General features: G+C 42.9%; 3 protein-coding genes across 3 annotated transcripts; 1 reads left to right on the top strand and 2 right to left on the bottom strand.

Moving 5' to 3' along the window:
* Nucleotides 1-290: 290 nt before the first annotated feature.
* On the bottom strand, nt 291-12,780 carry anpepa (alanyl (membrane) aminopeptidase a). The gene is made up of 20 exons (XM_036534760.1): nt 12,046-12,780; nt 10,657-10,799; nt 10,207-10,352; nt 9,540-9,660; nt 9,264-9,418; nt 8,534-8,647; nt 8,267-8,410; nt 7,762-7,827; nt 7,563-7,628; nt 7,185-7,333; nt 6,427-6,506; nt 5,608-5,741; nt 4,698-4,753; nt 3,836-3,983; nt 3,375-3,463; nt 2,844-2,954; nt 2,158-2,325; nt 1,912-2,052; nt 1,252-1,333; nt 291-1,012 (listed from the first exon to the last, which is right to left on the bottom strand). The coding sequence occupies exons 1-20, from the start codon at nt 12,621-12,623 to the stop codon at nt 854-856; spliced, it is 2,850 nt and encodes a 949-aa protein (XP_036390653.1). The 5' UTR covers nt 12,624-12,780; the 3' UTR covers nt 291-853.
* A 3,151-nt stretch (nt 12,781-15,931) lies between these two features.
* si:dkey-12e7.1 (uncharacterized protein LOC557553 homolog) lies at nt 15,932-18,479 on the bottom strand. Its single transcript, XM_036534761.1, has 2 exons — nt 18,175-18,479; nt 15,932-17,264 (listed from the first exon to the last, which is right to left on the bottom strand). The coding sequence occupies exon 2, from the start codon at nt 17,178-17,180 to the stop codon at nt 16,056-16,058; it is 1,125 nt and encodes a 374-aa protein (XP_036390654.1). The 5' UTR covers nt 17,181-17,264; nt 18,175-18,479; the 3' UTR covers nt 15,932-16,055.
* A 282-nt stretch (nt 18,480-18,761) lies between these two features.
* Nucleotides 18,762-26,032, top strand: LOC118781739 (AP-3 complex subunit sigma-2-like). The gene is made up of 6 exons (XM_036534763.1): nt 18,762-18,887; nt 21,590-21,681; nt 22,108-22,219; nt 24,342-24,413; nt 25,495-25,602; nt 25,907-26,032. The coding sequence occupies exons 1-6, from the start codon at nt 18,819-18,821 to the stop codon at nt 26,030-26,032; spliced, it is 579 nt and encodes a 192-aa protein (XP_036390656.1). The 5' UTR covers nt 18,762-18,818.
* Nucleotides 26,033-26,453: the final 421 nt, after the last annotated feature.

Here is a 26,453-nt window from a genome sequence, read left to right as displayed (position 1 = left end):
TTATGTAACACTGCCAAACAGCATGTGTATGTGTAATTATTATGAGGAAGATTACAGTGAAGACATACAGCTGTTAAACATTAACTATTCTGTCTCACAGTCTGAAACGGGTCCTGCTAGTCTATCCAGCTATCTGTCGACTTTGGTCATATTATTCGATGAAATAATCAACTCCAACCAGTGCTTTTAATAGTTAAAATATTTTATTCAAATAAAAAGCTGTCTTTATAATCAAGAGAAAAAAAGAAATGTATATGTATGTAATATTTATGATTATGTACAGGTACAAACAAGGATGCATTATAACGCTATTGTTTCATATTGTAGTTTATTACAGTTACTTTGGTTATTTAGCCTGAGATACTTCTTAGGATGTGACTTTATCTCTGTAAACATTATTGACAAAGTTTCTGAAGGACCAACGTACAAATTAAAGTATATTATGGCATGTTAAATAGAAATAAATTAGACTTTGTACCAAAAGACGACATTTCATTAATCATAACGCACCTCATTCTCATATCTGTTTTGAGGTTTGTTTTGTGTCATTTAAGCATTAGGCCTATTTATTAAATATATTCTTTTATAGTCATGAATGCAGCATAAGAATTTGGGAACTTTGTTTCAGTGCTCTGCTATGAAAAGGACAAAAAAAAAAAAACCAAAACAAAAAACAAAGCCTTCTGGAATTTTCATGGGACAGACAAAACCCCAGCAGAATTTTCACAAACGCAACACAAAGACACCAACAACAAAAACATGGGCTGTTTGTACTGAGTGCCACGGGACTCCTTTTCCGTTTCTCATTTCTGGTATTCCAGCGTCTTCGCTCTCGTTAAAAAACCTCGGCGCTTTAGCTGGCCGCAGACTCCCTGCGAAACCACTCCAGTACCGTCTGCTTGTTTTCCTTCACCCACTTGATGTTTGCCTGAGTCCTCTCGATGGCTTGCTGCAGGGCTCGCGTTCCCGAACTTAGCGTGTCCTCCGCGTGTTCCGCCTGGAACTGCTTCAGCTGCGCGAGACCGTGGGGGCGGGGAACAGAATGTCATTAAAGACGCCCCCGACACCAGCTGCAATCAGCTCTTACGACTGCTTTTCTCCGCAGGTCCAAAATAACCAATAATAGTAATTGTAATTAATAATTTCATAATAGTTAAATAATGTTTCCACACAAACTAACAGGGAGGGGAATTGCGGAAAACTGCCGGAGAGAGCACTATCACGGTAGATTCACGGTAAAATTAATTTTACCTTCAGAAGCTCAAATTCTGTGGAGAATCTCTGGGTCACCCCGTCGATAAGACTGCCCAAAGACATGATTCCCCCGCCATACCTGAAAAGGAAGTTTCACTAAAATTAAACACCAAACACGTTGCTTGCCCCAGCAAACAGTTTTATTATACTGTTACCAGGAAACTGGAAGTATTATATAAAATTGCCAGGCAACTAAAAAAAACCTGATTGGAAGGGCAGTGTACTGGTGTGCAAATGCGGTAACCCCAAATAAACCTTTGCCTTGGATGTATCTGACCTGGCAACTCTAAAGTGTCTTATTGCCAGGAGCTCAGTTAGGAGCCTGAAAGTATGTGTTGGTATATATCATTTATGATTTCATGGGTTCAGGTGAGCCTGTGAAAATCTGCTGCCACTATTCATTTCACAAAGACAGTCTGGGACCCCCAGAGGTGTCCCCCAACGTCCTCTGTCATCTGCACTGACTGTTGAGGGAGCATGGTGAAGTGAGGGACAGGTGAGCACGGGTGAAAAGGGTTGGACTGTGTTTTCTCTCCTAGCTTATGAGCTGAATCTCACAGAGTGCCAGTGTGGTGTCAGTCCTCAGGTATAAAAGGATCTCACACCTGACCCGTTTCACACAGGCAATGGAGACGAGGAAGGGGAGAGGGAACTCACTCCTGGCTTATGTAGGTCCACTGTGACTGGACGAAGTCCCAGGCCAGGGACTGGCCAGCTACATTCCTGGCGATGTAGTTGATGGTGGAGACAGCATCCATCTTCCGTATCTTTTCCGGGTCCAAAGTGTAGGACAGATATCTATCAGGAGGAGTGACACACCAATGTCAGGTGCTGCCCATGTCGATAGGGGTTTTACAGCATCGCCGTGGAGACCATGAGTCACCCCCCCCCCTCTCTCCTGACCTGCTGAGGAGCCAGATGTCTTTGGTGCAGGACAGGGCATATCTCAGCTTGTCCTTCTCGGTGGCGATGGTGGCGTTCTGATACTTCTCCCAGGCGAATTCCCACTCCACCTCACCCCCTGCGGCAATGGCGTTGCAGTAGATGGTGGACCTCAGGTTGGGAGGGATCCTGGGAAGAAGGAAAATGCTCATCGATGTGTGAAAGCTCGAGGAGCAGACGTGTCCTGAGGGAACTCTTTTGCCACATTGAGGAATAAAAGCACTTCCCTATGCGTACGATAAAATCTGATTTATGAAATGTGCTGCTAGCCGCAACCAAATATCCAGCTGTATAAATGAATAACATGGAAAAATTGTAAGCTATGTAGGGATAAGATACTAAGCAACTGTAATGTAATACCCATACAAAAATGAGTACATTACGAGTATGTTTTAGAAAATATTTTTAGCTTAAATCATGAGTTTAAAATATGTAAATGATTGCTGCTTTGGTATATTGCAATATGTTTCTGCATTTCATTAATATATTTTGCATGTATTTGCAACATTTTCTTGGGCTGAACAACATATGTTGTCATGTTATTTGTATATTACGGTATATTTCATTTCCACATGGGTATGTACAATGTGTCCGCTCCCACGCGCACAACACACCATTGGAGCGAACAGAACTCAGGTCATGCTCACCTGTTGGTGGAGGCGTCTCTCATCCATCGCTGAAACTGCTCCTTGGCCATGTCTATGCAGTCTCGGATGTCGTTGCTGCACGCCACTGAGATGGCATTAATCTGGTTGTACCTGCGATGGTAATGAGCCGAACCTCATTGAACTGAAAAACAGGTCTGTGACCACACTCTGAATGATGCAAGGTTCAGCCCCAGTGGGGGGACCCATTTCACTGACGGACATAGGGCCAGACTGGGAGGAGTTACTTCCTGCTGTGTGCTTCAGATGTAAACCTTTTTTACTGTGGCATTTCTGCTGTTGTGTTTCAGTTCACCCAAAACTTGGTGTGTGTTGAAGGTCAATGGATAGCCACAAACAGCAATCACCTTCCATAATCCCACCTATGAGATAGATCTTTTAACAAACGCAGTAGAGCTTGTTATGAAATATGACACTGTCCCCCTACCTATCAAACACATTGGTGGTATTTGCAGTGGTGGTCTGTGACATGGCTAGTTCTGGGGAACCTGGGATATGGTTTTCTTCACTTACTGTGCAGTGTGTTCATCTGGTACGGTTGAATTGATGGTGAGATCTTCAAAGTGTCTATAAAGCGGCTCAACTTGCTTCCTTAGGTATGCCTTCAAACAGAATTGAAAGTAATTTGTTTGTCTGGATGTGAAAATTCATAAATAGTGTGTTTTTGTAGCCTGTTTATGCAGTGTGTACCATTACACTGGTATTTTAATTGCATTATAATCCGCTTAGTGTTTGAGCAAACAATTCAAAGCAAGTGTTTGAAGTACAGTTATAAAGTATTCTGAAGATGGATTCCATTTCCACCACTACCACCACAGAAATATTGCTAGGCGGTTCCTAACCTGGGTCTTTGTCCAATAGCATTGACCATACTTAAGCCAGCAGTTAAATAAAAAATAGAACAGCTGTGTGTGTACATGTAACACATACAGTACTAGGAAAACATTCTGCTCTGGTGTGCCCACAGTTTTTACCTTCATTGGCCCATAGACCTCAGAGCGATCAAACATGAGGATGAAGTAGTCCAGGTTTTTCAAGGCTGATTCCCATGGGATGAACTCAGTGTCGTTCAACAGGTACTTGGTGGTGTTCAAAGCCAGTGTGACATCAATGTATTTGGCTCTGAATGAGACACAGTACAAATGTTTACTCAATTGTACCTGGCAGTTCCTTCAAGTTGTGTTTTGCATGAACATGTTCCGATACAATTTCTCTGTAAAATAGTTTTCAGACAGATGGTTAAAATAAGGCATATGCTGTTTCTGGGAAGGCGATGTTACAAATGACAAAAAGGCTGTCCTTGTCTGGTACAGCACTAGCTTGAAAAGTCTGTGACATCTCCTTGATCAATCCTTAGTATAATTGCACAATTTCTATTGATTCTTTTACAGACATATTCAAATGTTTAAATAAGCCTAAGGTTTAGCTGATGTTTTTGAACTCAGTATTCATTCTCTCTAATCTGTCTCAAATCAAATGGAACAGGCCATAATTGACCAGAACACATTCAGTTTGGATGTTTGATTGAATATGGTCACGTGATCGGCAACAGGTCCCACTTCCTAGAGACATTCACCTGAAGGACAGAAGAACTAACAGGTAATACAGCTGTAGTTCAGAGATACAGGTAAGAGAGACAGTGCAGAGATACAGGTAAGAGAGACAGTACAGTTATACAGGTAAGACAGGTAAGAGAGACAGTACAGTCATACAGGTAAGAGAGACAGTACAGAGATACAGGTAAGAGAGACAGTACAGTCATACAGGTAAGAGAGCTGTGGAAAAGAAACAAATGTCAAACAATGATCATATCAGGAGATGGATCGTTGACCTTACCTTGCAAGATTAAATGCATCGTCTATTAACTGCCCTCTGTTGATGACTGGTACTTCCTGAAAACAATTAGTTTGAATTACATTTGTGATATTTTCACCAAGTACATTTATAATTTCATTCAACAGGCACAGTAGTAGGAGGAACTCTCTTTTCTGTCTTTTTTCCACTTATTTAAATGATATCCATTTCAGAGTAAAAGAAATTCTACCATCTAAAAGTCACCCTTGGTTAATCTGATAGAAAGGAAAAAGCAGATACTTTGTGGTAATATCAGTTTCCAGTAAAGCTACAAAAAATGATTTTCTCCTCTAGTTTTTTCTTCCAGAAAGCTTGATATTAAAGATTAATGTTAAGCTCTTATTGAATATACATATTAATGCTAATTGTAAAGCACTGACATTTTTTTTTGTCTAGAATGCATCTGAACATTGCTTTAGGTATACAAGCACTGTAACAGTGACCAGTGACTGATGGCATTGTGAAGACCACTGTGCATTACATCACATTATTGGCATTTAGCAGATGCTGTTATCCAGAGCGACTTACATAGGTTACAGTTTTTTTACAATGTCATCCTTTTACATAACTGGACATTTACTGAGGCTATTGTGGGTTAAGTATCTTGGCCAAGGGTACAGCAGCAGTGCCCCAGTTGGGAACTGAACTAGCAAACTTTCAGTTACAAGTCCTGCTACTGCTCCCTAACCACTATGCTACACTGCCACCCCCACTGTACGCTTCACTAAGAAAAAAGTTTCCAGAGAGGATTTTAATAAAAGCTAACAGTTCTCATCAGGAGAAACATGTTTCCTGAGTCGGAAATTCCTCTGCAGTAGAACTTCTCCGATGGATGTGAAAAGCAGCGTACACGCAGAGAAGAGAAAACAAAAAGAGATCACTGAGAGATTACATGGTGGTCGTCACTCAGCTGTTGAAGCAGTATTTCCCAGTTCTCTTGATTGTAGTTAACTCTGAAATACCCGGTGCAGTTGACATTGGCCAGAATCCACTCTTTTCCGGTGGTCTCGTACACTTCCTTTGTCACTGTCCGGTAAAAACAGCAGCTGTTAGTGAAATTGCATTTCCTGCGGGCTCAGTAACTTACGATCGATATACCGCTTAACTCTTCTCTTTGCCCACAAAATGAATTGTCTTTGACTCAGAGAAACAAATGGAAGTGAATGATTTGTTCAGGTGATGCCTTTTTTGTTTGCTGTATAGCATTCATCATTAATTTCATTGACAGACATGAAGAGAGGAGTGAAAAATAATTATCGAGCTTCAGGTTGGTGGCTCAAAGTTAAGGACCAAGTGAATTATGGTTGTACTGAATCCCATCCTGAGACATTAGAACTATAATCTGTATGGCAGCAAGAATCAGAACTAACAAATTTTTTTTTGTTTAACTACAATTTAACTGTTGCATTGATTTTTCTCCTTTAATGAATACCTTAAAGGACCACATCACATTTAAATAGTTAAGTGTCATACATCCAGGTTACATACTGAGTGACCATGTCTAGTAACCTTTTGTACATCTGGATGTTTCATCACAAGTATCTTGTATAAGGGCCAATGACACTGCTCTACTTCAGATGTGAATCTCCAGCCTTCTGGTTACGAATGATACTTTCTAACCTCTTAACCACATCCCCGATTGTGTCTGTTTAACCTTTATTCTTCCATTCATCTCTAATTATCAGCCTCTAATACAAAAAATCTGCCTTACCTGGACCCTTTTCATTCAGAAAATCCCGCATCAGGGCTTTGTTGGACTTCATCAACCTTATTGGAATATGCCAGAGGAAACTGGGAGATGCAGGAGAAAGAGGACCAGACCACTGAATTCACACGGGTTCGAATCACCATGACAACAACATTATGGGACCTCAACTGTCGACTCCAGGACACCAGCTCGAAATGTTTTTCATCCAGAACGGCTGTTCCGTTTTTTTTTCATACTGTCCAATGTGAGCTCCCTCAAAACCCTGCGGTGGGCTAGCCTGGATTTGAACTTGCAATCTCCAGGGGGCCGAGCTAAAGCATTTCACAGGGTCAGCCATATGGGCGTCTGGTCGACATGCGGCACACAAGGCCCAGTTAGTTTGTTTTATCTCCCAACGGTCCATTTTTTTTTTAGAAATGAGAGTATACTGGGAAAGCCCGCTGGTGTGTGGGACAAACCACTGCCTCTCCAACCTGAGTACACAGGCTAGAGATTGGTGCAGCATCATTCTCTTCCCATTTTATATCTTACTCTGTAATTTTGTTCATTGTATTTCGGAGTGTGTCACTTTCAGTGAATGAGAAGAAAATAATCCTCTCACATCCACCCACTGTTTGAAAAATAGAAACAAATATTCATCTAAAATGTGCTCTTTCAATATACCCCTGTAGAACCAGCACCATAAGGGACTCCACCGCAGGTATCCATTGTATTGTTACTGTATTTATTAATGTATATATGTAGTTTTCCATGAGGCTTACTTGTAGGGTGATGTCTGGTTGAGAAGGAAGTGTTGCTGGGACACAGCGCCGCTCACGGTGTTGATGGTGACGACCGGGTAGCCCATCTGTTTGGTCCAGGTGTCCATGACTTCCGCCACATTGTAGTTGTCCCTGTTCGCATTTACGGCCTAGAAGAGACGTTTCGGCATTTAGTTTCTCATCTCAGTGCCTAAAGCATTACTGCAGTATGGTTTCACACGCACTTGTGGGTGCCAGAAGTGTTCAATGGTAATAGATAAAAACAAATAATACAACAATACTGTTTTCCTGAATTGATTACACATCATAGCATATCGATATAAATATCATTTTTATCAGCACATGTGCACATATTGTGAGAGTGGTGTCAAAACCTACCTCCTGTAAGTGGCTCCACAGGTCTTTGTAGTCAGCGTTGCCATACTGGTTAGCCTTCAGATACGACTGAAAAGGGGGAGGAGCTGCATTTAGGGGGCTATCCAGCTGGATAAATGGACAGCGTGTAAAACCTGAACTGTGTAATTTGTGCTGGATACAGGGTGGCTGACCCAAAAATAATTTAGTGAAAGACACACACCTGGAGGCCATTTTGAAAAACTTTGTCCGATATGTAATCAGACAGCATTCTCAACACAGCTGCACCCTGTGGAAAAAGTAACAGGCTTCACTTAGTTCACGCTTTGCATCTTTCAACACATTCTGAGAAACCAGTTTGTTGCTATTGTAACTATGACTCATTTGGCAGTTGCCCTCATATCATCATCTTCCAGACCATTTGAAAATACAGGCTAGGAGCACCAGATAAGCTAATAAAGTGCAACCACAATTTGAAACACAAATCTGTAAGACTACCTCCATTATGAATCATGACTGTAGCAAGTTGCCAGCTATGAATACAATCAAATAATATCAGACATGTATCGGAGGCCATTTTGAACCTCTTTAACCGAGTCAAGCAAACAATAGATTAAAGTAAGGCGATAATGTGGATAGAGTTAGTCAACGTTCAAAGCTGATTAATCCAGTAACATGTGAGTAACATGTTAACAGTAATAGTAACAGTGTCCGGGCTGGAGGAGGACCTTGCTGTAGGTGATGGAGTCAAACAGCTGGCTAATATCGGCGGGTGTCTGAACGTCCTTCTCATTAGAGCTAAGAGGGTGAGAGGTGGCCAGGGCGTCCACTTGGAAGACGGCCTGGATGTCGTTGAGGACGATCAGGTCTTTCTGGAAGCACCACCAGAGAAGACATTTCATAAAACAAATGCTCCTCATGTAAATACAAGGAGAATGCAGTTTTGATTCGCACTACATACACACTGAAATCACATATTCAAACAGGTAACGTACAATGTTCCAGGTGGGCTCGACTCTGTCGACTCCCAGGTAAGAGATGTACGTCGCAAACCCCTCGTTCAGCCACAGGTCGTTCCACCACTTCATGGTGACCAAATTTCCGAACCACTGTTTTAGGGGACAACAGAAGCACCAGGATTTGGATTGAAAATGCCTTTACAAATTCACTTAAATTTTACTTTAGTATTTCGTTTTAAAGTTGGTGTTTGTTTATGCTGAAGGAAATTAAATTATATTTATGTACTGAATTTCACAGTTTCTGTCTAAAATGTACTTTCACTTCCATTGACATTTTCTGTCTGATCTACATGTTTACATCTGTATGTGTTTTTAGATTTACTGCAGTGACATCAATGACCAGTCATTGTTTTTAATTTTATAAAAATATGGATGAAAACATGATATTTAAGGGAATTATTTGCATTTGGGTTTCAATACACATAATGACAATTATGTGAATTTGTACAAAACTACAGTTGAAAACATGTTTGCAATTATTTAAATAAATAATTGTATTTTGTCTAGCATTTGGTGTAGAGACCTTTATGCTTGTTTTTCACAGATTATGGGAATTATGAGAATTATATGACATACAAGTGAACCCATTTGACCCCAAATCTAATAATTAGGATTGGGACACTCGCAAACTGGCGCTCTTTATCTGATTCCTTATGAGGAAGTAATAACGCTCCTCGTGTTCATGCGGAATCCTCCGTGGGCGTACCTGGTGGGCTAGCTCATGAGCGATCACCGTGGCGACCCACTCCTTGTTTGAGGTGGAGGACACGCCCTCCTCGTACAGCAGAGCCGTCTCGCGGTACGTGATCAGGCCCCAGTTCTCCATGGCCCCGGCGCCAAAATCCGGCAGAGCCATTTGATCTGGACAGCAGCAGAACACGAATTCCACAGTCTTAAAACAATTTAAAAACTACCAATTACCATGCTAAGCCCTATCCAAGGGTGGCCTCCGTATCCGTACGACATTTCTTCGGAGACTCACCGAGTTTATTCAAAGGGTAGCTTATGCCGTAGAGCTCTTCGTAGAACTGCAAGATGTCTCCTGTGATTTTCTGTGCGTAGTCCGCATGTCCTGCCTTTATGGCCTCTGGTCGGGCCCACGTCTGCCGTCAAACCAAAGACAGCATGTGTGTTTGGAGGGAAAAAGCGTCAGGGTTTAGCATGACAGGGACGCAACACTGTGACACTATTGAGAGCTAGAGAAGCTGAATACAGGGTGGAAGATGATAAAGACGGTTTGCTTCCCTCTCAGTCTATCCGCGGATATGAAGCCTCTGTCTCATACACAGCACTGCATTCTGCAAACCCTCAGTGGCTGTTTTTAAATGTCACAACCCTCTGCGCCAATGCTGACAGTACATATGGAATTGCGTCTCAATCTGGGCAGACATTTGTGATCTCGGCACCATGTCTGGCACTGATGCTTGCTCATCTGTGGTTAGTGCCGTCCTGTTTGTGCAACTTTTCATGCCACTTTATTAGATGCACTGAATAAGTCTCTCTGGATTATAGTGTCTGCTGAATGACAATAATGTAATGAAATATAAGATGTGTATGGGATAAAACGAAGGATCAAAGTAAAATAAAAATGAGTAATGACAAAAATGCACACGTCTCTAAAAATAGCTGCACAGAGGAAGTTTACCTACCCGCACTGTGGACCTCTGATACTTGGTCTCCTTTGCGTCAAATGTGGACACAATGAAAGCTAAGAGGTATGTTGACATTTTATTCGTTGGATGAAACTCAGTGATGAGCCATTTTTCCCCATCAATTTCTGTGGTCTTTGGGGGTCCTAATTACAGAGTGGAAAACATTCATTAGTGCAGAAAACCTTGGAATAAAAAAAAAAAACAAACTTAAAACTTTACAATAACAATTGATTCATTTCCTCTGCTTGTGAGAGTCTGAGTGACATCATCCACTGTTGCTCTGCGGCCCTGCAGCGAGCCAGTTTGGGATCTTACCCTCGCATTCCACAAAGAAGCAATGCTTAAAACACGCAGTAACTGTCAAAACCCATAACGGGCTGAGGGGGAAATGACTGGTCGGCAGTGTTTTAATATCCCTGCGCGACAGGGAGTGCATTCCTCTCTCACCCGTCTCTTTAGCGTTGGAGTGCGCTCGCGTTTTTTCCCTGTGGATCATGGTGATGCGGAACACAGCCTTCATAGCTGGCTCATCGAAACAGGGGAACACTTTCCTCGCATCTGTGGGCTGCATCTGGCTGCCTACCAGAAACCTACAACAAAGGACGTTATTCACAAACACATACATGAAAATAACATAATAATAACACAATTAAAATAAAACAGGAGCCCAAGCAATTTCAAGGAAGCAAAGATCTTTGCTTACCTGAAATTTTACTGAAGGCGGCTATAATGGCAGCTCATTGAATTTTTAAAACATCATCATATTAATGTTCCTGTTGCTGTACTTTAATGATAGGCCTATTTATTTATTATTTAAATCTTCATGGTGAATTTTCTATCTTGGGTGAGTTTTCCTTCTTATCCCACCAAAATATCCACTGGGATAAGAAGTAAAGCACACCATCCTGAAGGTTTTTTCAGGATAAACACTTGTTCCATAAAGTGTATAGACACAGCACACAGCTGACAAGAGTGTTTCCAGAAATATAATATAACAAAGGGCTTAATTTTTTCAAAAAAAAAGAAAAAAAACATGATTGAATTACATCTGTAAATGCAATGTCTTGTAAAAGGGCAAATTTGTCTCGTTATAAGGCCATTTCCCTGCATCATGTGATGTAGACGGCTTGTTTTTCTTGATTCTCATAAGGTCCCCACCTTTGAAAGTCTCAGAACAGATTCTGTTTCTGCTTTCCTTTTTTCAGAGCAGAACTGAAGATGGAAACTCTGAATTCAATTACGCCTTGTCCCAGGACTGCTAAAAGGACATGTTGTGGCGGAGCCAGATCGGTGCCATGCTTTCTGTGTGCCAATACATCCAGAGCAAAGTTTGCGAGGAGCAGTGGGGTGGAGGGTTTTGCAATAATTCTGTCTGCTTCAGGACCCCCCTCCTTCCTGAGGCAGCACAAGAACGCATTGAAAAAGTGCCAAGGAGAAGAAGGGCAAGAATGGCAGGGCGGCACAGCGGTGAGGAGCAGGGCTTGTAACCGAAAGGTTGCTGGTTCAGTTCCCTGCTGGGCACTGCTGCTGTACCCCTTGGGCAAGGTATCTAACCCAAAATTGCCTCAATACACAGCTGTACAAACAGATAAAACTGTAACCCATGTAAGTGGCTCTAGATAAGACTGTATGTTAAATGAGAATAATGTAATTTAATATTGTCAGTTTCAATGATAGACAACTAAGGTTTAAGTCTGTCATTAGAGTAGTCATTTGGTAAATGCATATGTAAGAAGCCTACGCATGAGACAGTTGGTAGTCAGCTGCGCCTGTTTCTACCGTCAGGGTGCAGAGAGGTGACAGGAAGAGCAGGTGCTTGTCTGGAGGCCGCCTTACCGTTCCTCGTCCCCATTTTCTGTGTACTGGCTCACGTAGATGCCAGTTAAGTCGTCGAACATCTCCCCCTCAAATGCAGTGAAGAGGTGATACGTGCCCTGAACTTTGAGGCGGCTCTGAAGCTCAATCTCAAAGAAATTGCTTTCATCCTCCAGCAGACTCCTGGCTTTAATCGGCAGAGATGTTCCATTCTCGTCCATCACCCACACTGAGGTCACGTTCAGGTCCTTGCTGTGGACGTAGATCCTGTTGGTGACTTTCACGCACTTGAACTTCACTGTGGAGTTCCCGGTGAAAGTGAAGGTCTGGTTGGTGCCGTTGTACACTTCAGGATACAGGTATGGCTGCAGGTAGACTGTGTATTCCTCTGGGACCAGGTTGTCAGGCAGTCTCATGTTCGGTGGGGGTCCAGTAGGGCCTCCCGTGGTTGTTGGAATGGTCGGTGGAGGTGAAGGTGGTCTCTCATTGATCTGGAGTTGGAAGATGGTGATCATGGTGATGATGGCACCCACGGCCGAGACCGTCAGCACCACGGTGGCCACCGCCAGTGCCTTGGAGATGTACACCCCCTTTGACATGTCCGAGCCCTCTGACGACCTTCCAGAAAAGAACAGCCTCTGCTCTTTCCCCCGAGATATAAGTAACTCTGTGACTCCACTCTCCTCCTCTGGCCTCCCATAAAAACCCCACGTGTGATACAAACAAACGCAAACCCTCGCCGTGCTAATCGGTAATAGATTAAGTATTAACTGCTGGAGGCGGAGGAGCCTAGTAGAGAGAGAGAGAGAGAGAGCTAGAGAGAAAAGGGGAGAGGTCGATGTTCACTCAAATGAAAGCAGCCTGTTGCTCCGCCCCGCCCCCACATCCCCCACCCCTGAAAACATCTGGAAACGGTTTCCCCCTCGGCAGTCCTAGGTGAGACGGGCCTCTCCTCCTGCTGCTCCTCTTCCCACAAGGTGCAGGGGCAGAATGCCTGGGCTCGGGTCTGTTGCCGATTTTCGGAATAAGCTTGTCCTCGGCCCCCAGCCCATCGCAACCCCCCTGAAGCCTCCCGAATTCTTCCCGTCCCAGTGTATTCCCACTCTCATCCCACACCACAGCTCGGACGTTAACATTATTAGCATTGGGAGTGTGTGTTACTGGAGATGGGAACTTGCACTTAATTATTTGGAATGAACCCCCCCCCCCCCACTCTCCCTCCATCCACAAACTCACACAAACACACAATTACACACACCATCATTTACCAGACATTCCTTCCTTTAAAAGAACAATTGAATTAAGTTCTGGGACATGGTTCTATGATTAATAAAAAGCATGAATTTAAAAAGTTCTGAAGAGCCATAAGGACTTCAGAATGAGCTGTAAGGATTACTAACTAAGGTTTGAAATTTCTGGATGCTCTTAACAGTGAAGATAAGAGAGATAGGAGAATGTGGACTTTTAGGCATTGTAAGAAAAAGGAGGCAGTCTTTACCTCTTACAGCCTGAGTCAGCTCTACACATGGCTACTGAACAGATCACCTTTAATAAACACAGAGCTTGAGCAGGTGCCTTGAGCATCTGCCTGTTCTATTTGGCATACCTGTGATTCTTAATTGTAACAGGCATATATGTGACCTGCACTATAGGACAATAATATTTAAGGTACCTGCCTCCTTTTAGCACCTAAGATAAACATATATAAAAAAAACATATACAACCACATTTCTGTAAAAAAAATTAGGAAAACACAATCAAAATTTGAAAATATATCAGCCAGTTTGAATGCCTGCTGTTTGAGTCTGCCATCATTATTTCCGTTGGTGATGCATATCTTGATAATTGTAGGACAAAGTTTACAATGCAGTGCACTTTGTACCTCTGAGGGGTAATTACTCCTCGCTTTTCCAGTAAATGGTTTTCTATCTTCTTGAATGTACGGTATGTTGTATCCTCTGATTTACTGCGTGGCTTTGCATGGCTTTATCTATCAGCATGTCCCCACCAAGCTACAGCTTGCCACTGGATATGTGACAGCATGGTATCTCAAAAACTACTAAAAGGCTTTCCGCAACGTTTTATCATTTACATTAATTCTGTACTTTTATTTTTGGTTGTAAAAGATGAACTGTATTGAGGGGGAGGATGTTTAAGGGAGTACTTTGGGCATTTTTACATTCCTCTCAAAGTGCTTAAAGGAAGACAGACTGAACGCATTACGATGGCCTGTGGGTTTGGATGCATTCTTTTGCTGCCCAACTTAGGCTTGGTGCCTGGGTGAGGCAATCTGAAGTCAGTGTGTCTTAAGAGATTACAAACATGGACTTTGCCTGATTTCGCCCTCTTAGTCCCAGTAAGCATATTGGAGATAGACATATGAGAACTAATAATAGTTTAAAATGGATAAAATCTTTTTAATAATCATGCCAAGTATTTTGCCAAAATATTGCGCAGTGGTATTTGCCATAGGTTTTCTCCCTTTGTCAGACTTTCCCACAATGTGCCTGCACTCTTTATGTAGATGCACAAATGCACAGTTCTGCTCCAAAAAGGTTCTTTTTAGTAGTAGTCACATGCAGTCAGGAGCATGAGAAACTGAATTGGCATTTTGATGGTCTTGGCACCCTCTAGTGGTCAGAAACCTTTAATGACAAATGATGCTTACGGCGCCCCCACCCCCCAATCAATACAGGACAGTCAAAATCAGAGACACGGCTCTGGTCAAACTGAGACAAATATGACCTCCAGCGGTACACAGTGGAACTACAACCCATAGAGATATTCATTAACAATCCAAATCAATATTAGCAATTTATATGGATGATGCTAAATAGCCAGGGAACTTTTTCAAATAGAGCAGAACTTTTCAATAACATAGATAAATGAAAGAACAAACATATACTTTCCAAATAAAGGAAATTAATTGTGATGGCTTCTGAGCTTGAAGTGCAGGCAGAATTTTTAATTTTAAATTGATCATTGCTCTAAATGTACTTTGTGCATTTTATAAAGTTAAAGAACACCACACAAGACACAGAGAAAGTTAAGCAGCTGCCGTGTGGTAGGAATTATTCAGATCATGAATATTACAAGGAAGGCGGCAGTGTGGTGTAGTGGAAAGGAGGTTGTAGGTTTGATTCCTCACTGGGGCACTGCTGCGATACCCTTGGCTCCAGAATCGCCTCGGTGCATATCCAGGTGTATAAATGGGTAACGTAAAATTGTAACCTATATAAGTACCTCTGTATAAGAGTCTCTGCTAAATGGCAATAATGTAATATAACAGCTAATCAAACTAAATAAAGGTAAGAGGGGCTGAAGGAAATCAACCTCCTGCTCTCACACAGTTTTTGCTGACACGATGCAGAACTTGGGGGGGCGGCTCTGGAGTAGAGTTCATGTAATGAATGTGGCTCTTTTCCACATGACAACTCGCCAGGTGAGCAGATGCCACAAGTAGAGGGTGTAAGCTGATCTGAACGACTCATAGAAAAGCTGCAGGGAGAGCACGAACAGCAAGAAGAGGAGACCCTGCCAATACCCCCAACCTACCCACTGTGGAGCATACCCCATGCACTCTTTTACTTTTACCTGGGCCTTACCTGAGTGACACTTCATTGTGACCCATATCAGTGTCTCAGCTCATTGTGTTTATGACAGAAGTAGCAGTGTAGGCAGAACGTAACTGCAACGTAGGCGAATGTGCAACAGCAGGAAATGGCACAGCACACTTTGATGAACTGCTCTGGAATTTTACTTCAGTGCAATTCCGACGTTTACAGGGCACCCGAAACAAAATCCAGGGTTGCCACTGAAAACATCTCATAATTACAAAACTCTTCATAATTACAAGTGTTAGGATTTCTCCACACAAAGTGGAATACAAAACAGAGCCAGTGGAATGGATACGGACATAAAATACTCTGAGGTGGCTGAAATGGACCCTGACTGGACAATCAGTTGCGATGATCAGTTATAATTATGTAGTCAGATTTACTACAGTGATTGGTTGGCCTGGACAGCCGTGATCACCAAAGCCAGCTGTCCAAGTGCTGGAGGCAGTAGCAGGACTGCTGGAGGATGGAGGACAGCTCCTGGTAGCTCTGCTCCTTCCAGCTGGGGAGGAGTCGCTCGTTGTTGAGGGCCTGCAGATTGGGGGTCCCCTCCCGGAGGACCTGGTAGAGGCACGGCCACCGGCTCTGGATCCTCAGCCGGGTGCGGCGGTCGAGAGTGATCCCCCGCACCGCCTTCTTGGCCCGCAGCTCACGGAGAGCGGGAAGGTGCAGGCTGGAGAAAACCAGGCCGCGGCTCCGGGACACGTCCAGGAACTCTAGGGACTCCGACTCCAGGGTGTAGGACACCCCCAGGTTCCTCAGCGGCACCAGGACATGGAGGGTCAGGGCTCGGAGGCCGGGGAGTGCCTTGGTCAGGCTGTGCAGGGTGCTGGGGTTCACGCCCTTGAAAACCCAAAAGTACTTCAGCTCCAGGACTCGCAGGTGCTGGAATTGTGTCAGCAGGGAGACGGAGGTCTCGGACCAGTCGAAGTGCATCCGCATCTTGGTGATGCGCGGGCAGCTGTGGGCCAGCTTGGCCAGCAGGACCTGGAAGTTGTTGACCTGGTGCTTCTCGACGGCGCTCTCCTGATGGGAGCCAGCGCCAGAGCTCAGCCGCAGGTCCAGTGGCTCCAGCAGCGTGAAGGTCCAGTTCAGGTCCAGTTGGCTGAGGTCCCTGCAGTGGACGCTCTCCAGCAGGTGGGACAGGAGCTCGCCCCACTTGTTGCAGCGGTCCCCCAGGTCGAAGCTGGCGCGGAGCGTTAACAGGCTGGCCCCTCGGGATATGAGGTGGTGGACGTAGTGGTGCACCCAGGCCTTCCAGCGCTCAAACTCACGGTTGGACACCAGCAGGCCCTCCTGGGCAGTGTGGGACGCTCCGCGGCGGGAGAAGTCCGCCACCCTCCAGAGCTTCCCCGACCGCACCAGGCGGCTCCAGCTGACGCACACCAGCGCCGCGTTGCATTTGTCCAGCTCAGACAGGAAGGCCAGCACGTGGAGCTGGCACTCCACCGGCAGCCAGTTGAAAGGGAACACGTCCTCCTCCGGCCGGGGCCTTCTCCTCCCGCTCACAGGAGCAAGCACTCTCTTCCTCTGTGGCATGGTGGCGGGAGCGCTGGACCGCCTCACACACAGTCATGATCCAGCCGACCGCAGCTGCTTCCTGGATGGGCCAGAGTGCAGCCCCTAGGGAGAGAGGCCAGATCAGAGCGTGACCAGATACCACATAAGCTTTTCATGTTTGTAGCATTTGTATTTTGTCACATTTTTAGTTTTTCTAACCCAGGACTAGCACATAGCTAAACTGGAACAACAGCCTGTACTAAAGCAGGTATGGTAAATTGTATGTTGTTAGTCCCAAACTGTTACCACTTTCAACGACAATCAACACTGGAATTTTTTTTTAAAAAAGCCTTATATTAAGGCTTAAATTATTTTAATTTAGATTTACAGAGCCAAGTACAGAACAATGGTGATTTGTGTAATTCAACCTGAGCAAAAAAACGGTGATTTGTTTTCTTCGTTTCAAAAAACGCACTTGATTGTCGCTGAGGCAAAAAAAAAACTAAAGGAAACAAAACTACCCCAGGTTTGGCGTCTCACGTGAAATTTTAAATTGCAAAATGGCGCTGTTTGGTAGACGGTCGAATTACAAAAAAAATAAGACCTTTACTTTGAAGTCCAAGCTTGGTAAAGTCAGAAAATTTATATTACGTGTTTGTGTAAACTAAACCAACTGCTTACAGATCAGTTGTAAATTTAATACCAGTGAGAAGGTTTAAACATACTGCGACAACATCCAATTACGGCTGAGTACCATTAATTATGGTCGCCACTGAATGCAATATATCACTTTTGAAGTTGACAGACCGAACATCGAATTAATACACTCTCAGTGTTGTATAGCCAGCACTTATATTATAATGATCGCCAAACTGCGACATAAAGTTAACAAGCTATAGCTTCACCTAAGAATGTGTGCAACTGCAAAAAATGATTGTAAATATTTTCAGCCAAATTTTACCAGCTACACAAATAGACTTTTCTGCCATGTACCTAGATAAATATGAGCCGAACGGTTTTATCAAACGCTTACCTTGTACATCATTCGCTAGAAACTACCCTGCATGTTCAGTAATAACGAAAAAGGCTGACCCCGTATCTTGCAAAATACGTTTTTAAATGCCAGATCCTCTCTTCGCTAATACCGTTGTTTGGTAAGTTGATGGTATTCCTTGCAAGCTAGTTAGCTAGCGAGATAACTAACCCAAACATATAATGGGTTGTCTACATTTGCGGAATGACCCGCTACGTTATTTAAAATAAATTTTCAATATAATTCCACATGGTAAGCGTATTTAACAGGACTTTAACATTGCGGTGAGTCTATTCCTTTGTAGCAAAAGCTACAGCTGATATTCTTTCACAATGACGTCATAAATACGCGTTAATAATTTTCACTTCCGCAATGTAGTTTCAATAAATATAGATCAAACTCCAAAAATATGCATTTAATTGTATATTACATAGATATACACCAAACATTTTCATTTATAGATATTCTTGATTTAGAGCTGCATAAATTATTTTAAATTGAAAAATGAGCAATAATTTTGGGCCACGAGTTTCCAGTCGGACCGATTTCATAGACACACACTCATCATTATCCGGATGTTTCTTGCTTTAGTCAATAATTAATACAGCCAGCAAACGGTACAGCTATTTCAACGCAAGAAGAACATGATCAAGGCTATTTTAATATTTAACAATCATGGGAAACCACGACTCATCAGATTTTACCAATATTTTGTAAGTTACTAGCATGCTAGTTAAGTTTTGTTACGTTAAGACTTGCTGCTAGTTAGCTCGTTCATTTACCCGACGTTTTGAAGTTCTGGGAAAATATGAAATTTAAAGTTGTACAGTATGTTTATGAGACAAATTTCTCTATGTAATCGCAGTTTCACAAGTTCGCGAGATACTGTAATTTTCATCAAAATATACATAAACTACCTAACGTTGGCTAGCCTCGGCAATAATAAACACAGCTAGCCGGTATCCGACATCTAATGCGCTAATAGTCTAGCCGTCCTGTGTAGTTTTTTGCGTGGGAGTAAAGCAGGTAGGGCAACTGAAATGTTAATCGCTCATTTTTGCTGCGAAATCACTTCGATCTCTCGATTGTGGTCTCACCACGAAACCACAGAGCAATCGGACCAGTGTTAAACTCATGGGGGGCGGAAACGCTTTAGCGAGGCGCTCATCTTAATGCAAATTACCAATATGAACTCAATATAACATTTAAGTTTTCCATAAAAACCACGAACGAAAGAGCGAGTGTGTATTGAGGAGAGCAATCAAGTACATAGTCTACTCAGAAAACTACATGTTGACAGCTTTGATCATAGGCTGCGTTTGTCAAAAGCTTGTTTGGATCTCATATTTGGTACCTCGTGACGTCCGTCCCATAATTCACGCACGTTACTTAATATGTACATTATTCAATATAGTATGCAGTATACATGTTTTGTACTTCTTGTCTACGTTCTTTTGGTCATAGTTTGGTTACTTTATCTGTTCGGTCCATTAAGCGTCGAGGTCGCATGAGATCAGGGGATCTGCGTAAGGGCAGCACAGATCGGAAGCAGCTCCACAGATCCGCTTTATTACAGTCCGCTTAATGACACGCAAAGTTAAACGCACGCGCTGAGGCAGATCCGCAGGCTACAATAAGCCATAAGAAATGCGTTCATATCAGGCGCGGCTGGTTCACTTGGGCGGGTGGGGCAGAGCCCTGCCAAAGATTTATCCACCAAAAAAATGGATCCATAATATAAATTTGAAATAAAATGTTGTTTGTGGTTGTAATCAGCGAGAAAAGTATCTCAATAGGTCATGTTTCTTTGTAATTTGTAAAGAAGTTTTGAAAAAGAGTTTTTTTTCTCTCGCAGAGATCTCGCTGATCACCTCCACCGTAGCTGCTGTACAGTAACGTTAAATATTTCAGGTAGGGCGGCTGACCTCTCTGCCCTGCCGAAATTGCACAGCGCCCCGCTGTTTTTCTATGTAAGTCTGTGGCGAAATTGTGGAACTGCAGCAAGAGCGTGGCTCGTAAAGGGTCGGAGGGGCAGATCATGACACTGCCCGGCCTACTGTTAACGTCAGGGCTCAGTGTAACACATTACCTGTATTACTCCGCACGAACTTCGCGTGGTCAGTTTGCAAAGATGGCGAGTGAGCAGCATGGGTGCAACAGCGTTGAGTTTCTTTTAAAGAACTCATTCGAAAAACTTGATATTGGAGTTAAATTGACTATCAAGGAATTGGGACCTGATAAACCTGACATTAACATCGTCCAACAAACAAAGGACAAGGGTCGGTCACTCAATCGGACGTTTTGACGTTCGTGGTATGACCAGAAACCTTGGCTCTCTGGTTGTCCTAAACGGAATAAAATGTTCTGTTTTCCATGCCTGTTTTTCCGTTCCTCTGTTACGGGGGGACAAGGAGATGTTTGGAGCAGTGTAGGTGTGTGTGACATGAAACATTTTTCAGAGAAGGCGAAAAACATGAGGCTAGCAAGTCTCATCTGAGTTGTGCTGTGAAGTTAGCCATGCTGGGGAATGCTAATATCGCAGCACAACTCGATGAGGGCTACAGTGTGAGTTTAAGAAATCACATCAAAGTGGACAGGAATAGGCACATTCTGTCCAAGTTGATACACTGCATATGATTTTGTAGGGCTTTTGAGCTAGCACTTAGGGGGCACGATGAGACTGAATCATCAAGCAATCCAGGTGTTTTCAGAGGTCTTGTGGATCTGGTTGCATCCTTAGTGTTATGCAGGAACACCTCGAAAATGCCACCGTGTTCAGAGGTACCTCCAAAACCATTCAAAATGAACTGCTGGACTGTATGTTTGAGGTTATGCAGGGCCACATCATAAATGATTTAAAAATTCCGAGTTCCTCTCTGTGCAAGCAGATGAAACTACCGATGTGTCCACGCACTGCCAGTTGTAGCGTTTCGCTACATTGACACCGCCAACACTGTTCAGGAGAGGTTTTTCTGTTTTAAATCAATTGATGGACAAACACATTCAGAGTCGATCTCTAAAGTGCTTTTGGAGCAGCTCGGTGTAGTTTGTTCACCCGAGAGCGAAACAGATAAACGCCGACTGATAGCACAAACATACGATGGGGCTAATTCGCTTGATTCCGCCCGTAACCTAAACATGAACAAAACCTCCATGGTCCGCTCACAGTGGTCTTCCTGGGCTCTAGCTATCTGGGACGGTGCAAAATATAAAATTTTTAATCCGGTTCAATACGATCATCAGACAATCTGCCCTACCTATTTTTCAACCCAGGAGCCGCTACTGGTTCATATGATCATATGTGCCCACAACGAGCTATATCGCTGATATAGATATCAGTGCGTCTGTGCGTAGTGTGTTCTTAGCTATTGTCCATAAATAAGCAGAATATATTTGTATATATATTTTTTTCCAGGCTGAAGATATGCAGCAGCAGATAATAAGGGAGACATTCCACCTCGTATCGAAGAGGGATGACAACGTCTGTAATTTCTTGGAAGGTGGAAGGTACAGTGTGTGAAAAGAGTGGTATTTCAACAGACTAAAAAAGGGTATTGAAGTATTAACTCCAAAGGCATTATTGTAAATGTTCATATATGTTAACCCTTTCTGCACTACAACAGCAAAGCATTTTAAGTTAACTGAAACTTTCAGATGTGAAGACCATGACTTAATATTTGACTGTACCCCTTAATTTTCATAAGTACCACAAGGGCTCTGTATAACAGGCATGGAATGTTTCCAGATCAGTTTTTAACAAGAGATACACATAGATAATTTATAAAAGTTTTCTGTCATTTTGCTGAGTGAAGCTATCAATTGGATGCTATTACTCTGTACTCCAGATTATGCACCTTGCTGTGTTTTTTTGTGTAGTGAGGACATTTTTCTGATTTCTATCACCAATGGAAATTGTCTTTTGCCTCCCTGCAGTCTGATCGGTGGCTCTGACTACAAGCTCATCTACAGACACTATGCTACGCTTTATTTCGTGTTCTGTGTGGATTCCTCTGAAAGTGAGCTTGGAATTCTAGACCTGATACAGGTGGGTGTGCATTCAGAACCGTCCTTCCTACAGTGTGGGTGGGCTTCATGTTTGCCTTCATAGCCTCACCTGTCTCTGGAAGTGTGTGAAAAAATCCTTGATGTATAACTAACTGGATTGAGGTTATATTGAAAAATATTATTATTTAGTCCTGTGCACAAAGCCATTACAGTTCACTCACATGAGGGAGCACTAGACCACAGACCACACTGTTCAGCTTAACCCTGTCATTCAGCGAGAAGCACAAAATGAACAGAACTGCAGTATGTTTGGCAAACTGGTCACTCAGTCACCATCCCCTAAAAATAAAATAAGACAGTTTTTACACATAAATGAATATATGAATAGATAAACAGATAGAATAAGAAAACATCTGCAATGCCACATAGGATTTAACTTTAACTTGAACACTTTTGAAGGTTCTGATAGAAACAAGGTGAATTACATCTGCAATGCCACATAGGATTTAACTTTAGCTTGAACACTTTTGAAGGTTCTGAAAGAAACAAGGTGAATTACCAATGCTGGTTGGTTTTGAAATTTGCTCTTGAATTAACTAACCCTGTGTGCTGTGTGTCAGAGACTGGAGGCTTGTCAGTTTTTGGTCTTTTTCACAAGCGTTGGAGATGACACTTCACTCAGACAGCAGTAGGGGGCAGCAGTCTTCCTTGTCTTCTGAAGTTTTTTTAAAAGAATGCTCCGCTCTGACTCAAAAAGTCCTTCGACGTATAAACAGAGAGGGTAGGGTAACTGGGGTTAAAATGTTTTCTGTTTAAGTAATGCTTGCATGTGTTGTCTGATTCTGTTTATGCGAAGATTTATGTGGAGACTTAGACGAAGCCGTGAGAGAAGTAACGTGAATTGGTGGCCGCGCTTGAATCTGTAGGGCTTGCAAATGGCCAAACATTTTACATCTGTGTTGAAATTGTTTAATTGAAACAGAAGGCCATATGGAAAGTACCAGCAGGTAGGTGGAAGTTTGCAATAGAAGTTGGAGAGAAAAGGATTTATAAGAAGGTTGCAGGATCAAATCCAGGGTGGCGCATTACAGTTGCTCCTTGTAAGAAGGAGCTCATTCTTGCCTCCTGGTTTTGTTACCATGTGATTAGGAATTACATTCTAACCCAAGAGGGCTTCGGGTTCAGACCCTACTATCTGGCAGCTAATACAGCTCTGCTTCCTGTTAATGAATGGTTATTAGTAGCAGTAAATATTTATCAGTAGGATGCCCAACACACAATGCGTTTGTGATTTGTAATACAAATGATGAGTGCAGTACTGCAGCTAGCCTGCAGCCCCGGAGAGGCTGCTGAGCAAGTCCCAGCTCTCACTGTTCTCAGTGCCGTCAGCACGACGCGTGAAACAGTTCATGTGCAGCAGGGACTTGCTTGCTGTTTGTTGGGTCTTCACAGTTTCGACTCTGTTGGGTCTGTTTGTAAAGCTTTACATTAGTGTTTAGAGGGTTTACAATAACCTTTGGAAAATGTATGGTGTTATCATTATGAGTAAACTGGTATAACCAGTTAAGTCCCATGAAAACAGAGCAGATTTTCTAGAACTTTCCCACCATTTGTGAAGAGTTTCTTAAATGATGTTGTGGATGTAGAAAAAAGCATGCTGTTTCACCTCAAATGCTGTATTCTTGAATGACCAAAGATCACACCGCTGAACTTTCAAGACCATTATAAAAGACGGGCCATAAGCCCTTATCTTTATATGTATCTGGTAATCAGGGACACAGCTCAGAATTGCATCTGATAGCCACTTACATCATTTAGCTGAAGAAAAGATATGGCCTTTAATTTCCTCAGAAGATACACTGTCTATATAGGCTTTCTGTAAAGGTGGTTCTGTGTTTACAGGAGCTCTTACAGAAGAGCTAGGAGTCTGTGCTAATCACTCATTTACCCTGCAGTTTTAATGTGAAACACCCCTCATGAGAGCCTAATCTGAATTTCAGTGTTCTGATAAAAGCCAGTAACTATTTCAACATGACAGTCAGGGACGGGTTTTAGTTGGACTGCATTCATAAAAGATCCACATTAAACATTTTTTCATTAATACGAATGCATACTAACCACCCCTGTACAACATATTCTTGATAAGCATCTTATTTGTGCAGGTTTTTGTGGAAACGCTGGATAAATGCTTTGAAAATGTCTGTGAATTGGACCTTATCTTCCACATGGATAAGGTAAGCACAGAAAGTGATCATGAGGTTATTGGAGGATTAAATCAATTAACTACAAATAAATTTGTATTTAAATCCAGATTTTTAGTAGCTGTAGATGCTATAGATGTAATGAAATGAGATACAGCAGGAATATGGAGGCTGTAGATGCAGTGAAATGAGATACAGCAGGAATATGGAGGCTGTAGATGCAGAGAAATGAGATACAGCAGGAATATGGAGGCTGTAGATGTAGTGAAATGAGATACAGCAGGAATATGGAGGCTGTAGATGTAGTGAAATGAGATGCAGCAGGAATATGGAGGCAGTAGATGTAATGAAATGAGATACAGCAGGAATATGGAGGCTGTAGATGTAGTGAAATGAGATGCAGCAGGAATATGGAGGCAGTAGATGTAATGAAATGAGATACAGCAGGAATATGGAGGCTGTAGATGTAGTGAAATGAGATGCAGCAGGAATATGGAGGCTGTAGATGTAATGAAATGAGATACAGCAGGAATATGGAGGCTGTAGATGTAGTGAAATGAGATACAGCAGGAATATGGAGGCTATAGATGTAATGAAATGAGATACAGCAGGAATATGGAGGCTGTAGATGCAGAGAAATGAGATACAGCAGGAATATGGAGGCTGTAGATGTAATGAAATGAGATACAGCAGGAATATGGAGGCTGTAGATGTAATGAAATGAGATGCAGCAGGAATATGGAGGCTGTAGATGCAGAGAAATGAGATACAGCAGGAATATGGAGGCTGTAGATGTAGTGAAATGAGATGCAGCAGGAATATGGAGGCTGTAGATGTAATGAAATGAGATACAGCAGGAATATGGAGGCTGTAGATGTAATGAAATGAGATACAGCAGGAATATGGAGGCTGTAGATGTAGTGAAATGAGATACAGCAGGAATATGGAGGCTGTACCATGTTACCATGAGGTCATTGTGCTCAGTGGATTTCTTTGCAGTAGGTGGGTTGGTGCAGTGTATCTGCCTTGTTCAATGCAGACGCAGTGAAAATGTGAGTAATATGGTATGAGAGCATGTTGCAGTGCTACAGGCCTGCTCTGTGATATTCCACAGGTCCACTGTATCCTGCAGGAGATCGTGATGGGAGGGATGGTGCTGGAAACCAACATGAAGGAGATTGTGGCCCAGGTGGAGTTTCAGAACCGCATAGAGAAGTCTGAGGTGGGTACGGTTTCCCTACACAGTGCTGTCCGCAGCGGCCTTCCCCGGGCCAGGGTAGTCAGTGTGTGCTGTCTCCCTCTCAAATGCAGCTCCGCTCTTCCGCTTCAGCTGAGAGAACTCCCGTCTGGACCTGACACTTCTTTTCTGCCATTTTTAATTGGAAGACGTGTGGTTGGTGATGTTCCTATGGCTATAGAGGGACAAAAGCAGAGCTGTCTCTGACCTGTGCTGGATTCTTACAGTCATCTTTGACTAACAATTATTGTAAAGTTGATTAGTTAAGTTGTGTGTGTATGTTTTACAGGGAGGGCTATCAGCAGGACCAGCCCGCGCCGTATCGGCCGTTAAGAACATGAACCTTCCGGAAATCCCTCGAAACATCAACATTGGAGACATCAACATCAAAGTTCCCAGCCTCTCCCCCTTCTAAGCAGAGAGCTGAGCACTGAGCTAAGCCACTGCGTGTCTCAGGGAAACCAGTTATGTGCTACTGATGTCTGTTTCCTGTTTCTGTCTGTTTAATGCACTGTTTATTCTGTGTGGTCGGGTCCATTTCCAATCATGCGAAACTGTCTTCTCCAAATCCCTTTTCCAAATGGAGCTTTCTGTCAGAGCAACAGATGGCTTTGAGTGAAACCCAGCGAAAGAGGCTCATTCCTTCCTCATATGCTCTCACACTGCCCTGCATACATTATTCTGCCATGCCTATATGTCCTGTCTCTCTAACGTCACATAGTGGCAGTAGAGTTTAGTGTAGCACTCTGTACACATTTGATTTAGCTGTGTACCAGTGTTTATTGTTATTTTTTGCTGTTTTGTTTGTGAATGATGCATTGATGCAGCGTGTATTT

This window comes from Megalops cyprinoides, chromosome 8 (genome assembly GCF_013368585.1).
Source record: "Megalops cyprinoides isolate fMegCyp1 chromosome 8, fMegCyp1.pri, whole genome shotgun sequence".
In the NCBI taxonomy this organism is placed as follows: domain Eukaryota; kingdom Metazoa; phylum Chordata; class Actinopteri; order Elopiformes; family Megalopidae; genus Megalops; species Megalops cyprinoides.
Note: the sequence above shows the minus strand (reverse complement) of the source record. Positions and strands in the feature narration are given on the sequence as shown.

What these genes read in the sequence shown, in the direction of transcription:
- anpepa (XM_036534760.1), bottom strand. Translation starts at nt 12,623, where the DNA reads ATGTCAAAGGGGGTGTACATCTCCAAGGCACTGGCGGTGGCCACCGTG. An exon ending in ATCAGAGGTCCACAGTGCGG is followed by an intron (nt 9,661 to 10,206) that starts GTAGGTAAACTT and finishes GTTTGACGGCAG; the next exon opens with ACGTGGGCCCGACCAGAGGC. An exon ending in TTTTTCAAAATGGCCTCCAG is followed by an intron (nt 7,629 to 7,761) that starts GTGTGTGTCTTT and finishes CCCCCTTTTCAG; the next exon opens with TCGTATCTGAAGGCTAACCA.
- si:dkey-12e7.1 (XM_036534761.1), bottom strand. Translation starts at nt 17,180, where the DNA reads ATGCCACAGAGGAAGAGAGTGCTTGCTCCTGTGAGCGGGAGGAGAAGG.
- LOC118781739 (XM_036534763.1), top strand. Translation starts at nt 18,819, where the DNA reads ATGATCAAGGCTATTTTAATATTTAACAATCATGGGAAACCACGACTC. An exon ending in TTATCTTCCACATGGATAAG is followed by an intron (nt 24,414 to 25,494) that starts GTAAGCACAGAA and finishes GATATTCCACAG; the next exon opens with GTCCACTGTATCCTGCAGGA. An exon ending in ACCGCATAGAGAAGTCTGAG is followed by an intron (nt 25,603 to 25,906) that starts GTGGGTACGGTT and finishes TATGTTTTACAG; the next exon opens with GGAGGGCTATCAGCAGGACC.